The 1,283-nt window shown below is 50.0% G+C and overlaps 1 protein-coding gene across 1 annotated transcript; it reads right to left on the reverse strand.

Moving 5' to 3' along the window:
• Window positions 1-266: 266 nt before the first annotated feature.
• RPS25 (ribosomal protein S25) lies at window positions 267-1,015 on the reverse strand (the record flags this gene model as incomplete). The annotated part of the gene is made up of 2 exons (XM_010080000.1): window positions 267-367; window positions 832-1,015. Coding segments are annotated over 2 exons (279 nt in total), but the record flags the coding sequence as incomplete, so codon positions are not given.
• Between the last annotated feature and the right edge of the window lie 268 nt (window positions 1,016-1,283).

Consider the following 1,283-nt stretch of genomic DNA (forward strand, 5'->3'; position numbering starts at 1 on the left):
GGCCCCCAGAGACAGGAGAGCACACACAGCTTTCCTCATCTGACGGGCAACAGAGACAAAACAGCAAATCACTCTGTAATTCTGGAGAACTGATGTTTCCAGTAACACTATCCAGGAAGTCACTCTGAGTACCAGCAACATCCTCAAAAACATCTGGAGAAACAGCAACTGCAAACCCACGTGGGAGCCATGCGTGACAAGGTGTGTCGCCGTGCGTTAGCTCCCGACAAAGCACAACCCCGCTCCTGCGCAGAGCCCCTCGTCTCACCTCCCTACGCATCCTCCCCTGTGGCAGGCGCATCTCCGCCTTTTGTGTTCCTGGTGTAAATCACCTGGGCTCGGTGCTTGGACACCAGTTTGATCAAACCTGTGAAAAAAGGAAATAATGTGAGTGCGCACGTACTGGAAGGTACTGGGCATGTTGTGCTCCCTTCTGAAGCAGCAGACTGGACAACATGTGACAGGAAATCCCAGGGTACCCCATGCTACGCACACCAACACAAGGCTTTTGTCTGGGTCTGGCAGGGGTTACGTCACAACCCACCCTTGCAGCGGTGTTTTCTCAGCACAGCAGCACCACTCAATGCAGCAAAGCCGCTGCTCCTTGCTTAAGAGCACTTTTGAAATGCAGACTAAGGCAGTGACTCATCATAACCATGCTCTGCTCCTTGCTTCAGAGCACTTTTGAAATGCAAACTAAGGCAGTGACTCATCATAACCATGCTAATTTGCTTACTTCACATGCAGCACAAAATCTTCCAGGTGAGCAAGTAGAAGAAAAAACATCCAGCTCAAGATGCTTGCTGTTTTTGCAGAGTTTTGAGGGCTTACCTTTGCTGAGCAGTTCCTGGAGGGCAGCCCTAGCCAGGGAGCCTCGAATCTTCAGTCTCTCTGAGACAACTGCGGGTGTGATGAGCTTGTAGTTGGGCACTTCTTTGCACAGTTTGTCATAGGTGGCTTTGTCAAACAGAACAAGGTTGTTCAACTTGTCTCTCACTTTCCCTTTGGACCACTTCTACTTGAAAAGAGAAAAAAACCCACTAAGCCACCTTCTAAGCAATAACAAAAGATGGAGCTTTGGCACGGCCTAAAAACTACCCTGCTCCACGTGTCACACCCCAGACTGGACTGAGGAGATGCACGAGGTGACCTTCCTAAACACTGCAGATAACACCTACCCTAACTCAAAAAAAGAAAAAAAAAGGCGTAAAGCCTTCAGCTCCTCAGATTTCACACCCCCACCTGCAACTGGCAGCCAGACGAAGAGCTCCCTCCTCTCACCC

Source organism: Pterocles gutturalis, unplaced genomic scaffold, assembly GCF_000699245.1.
Source record: "Pterocles gutturalis isolate BGI_N339 unplaced genomic scaffold, ASM69924v1 scaffold45989, whole genome shotgun sequence".
In the NCBI taxonomy this organism is placed as follows: Eukaryota; Metazoa; Chordata; class Aves; order Pterocliformes; family Pteroclidae; genus Pterocles; species Pterocles gutturalis.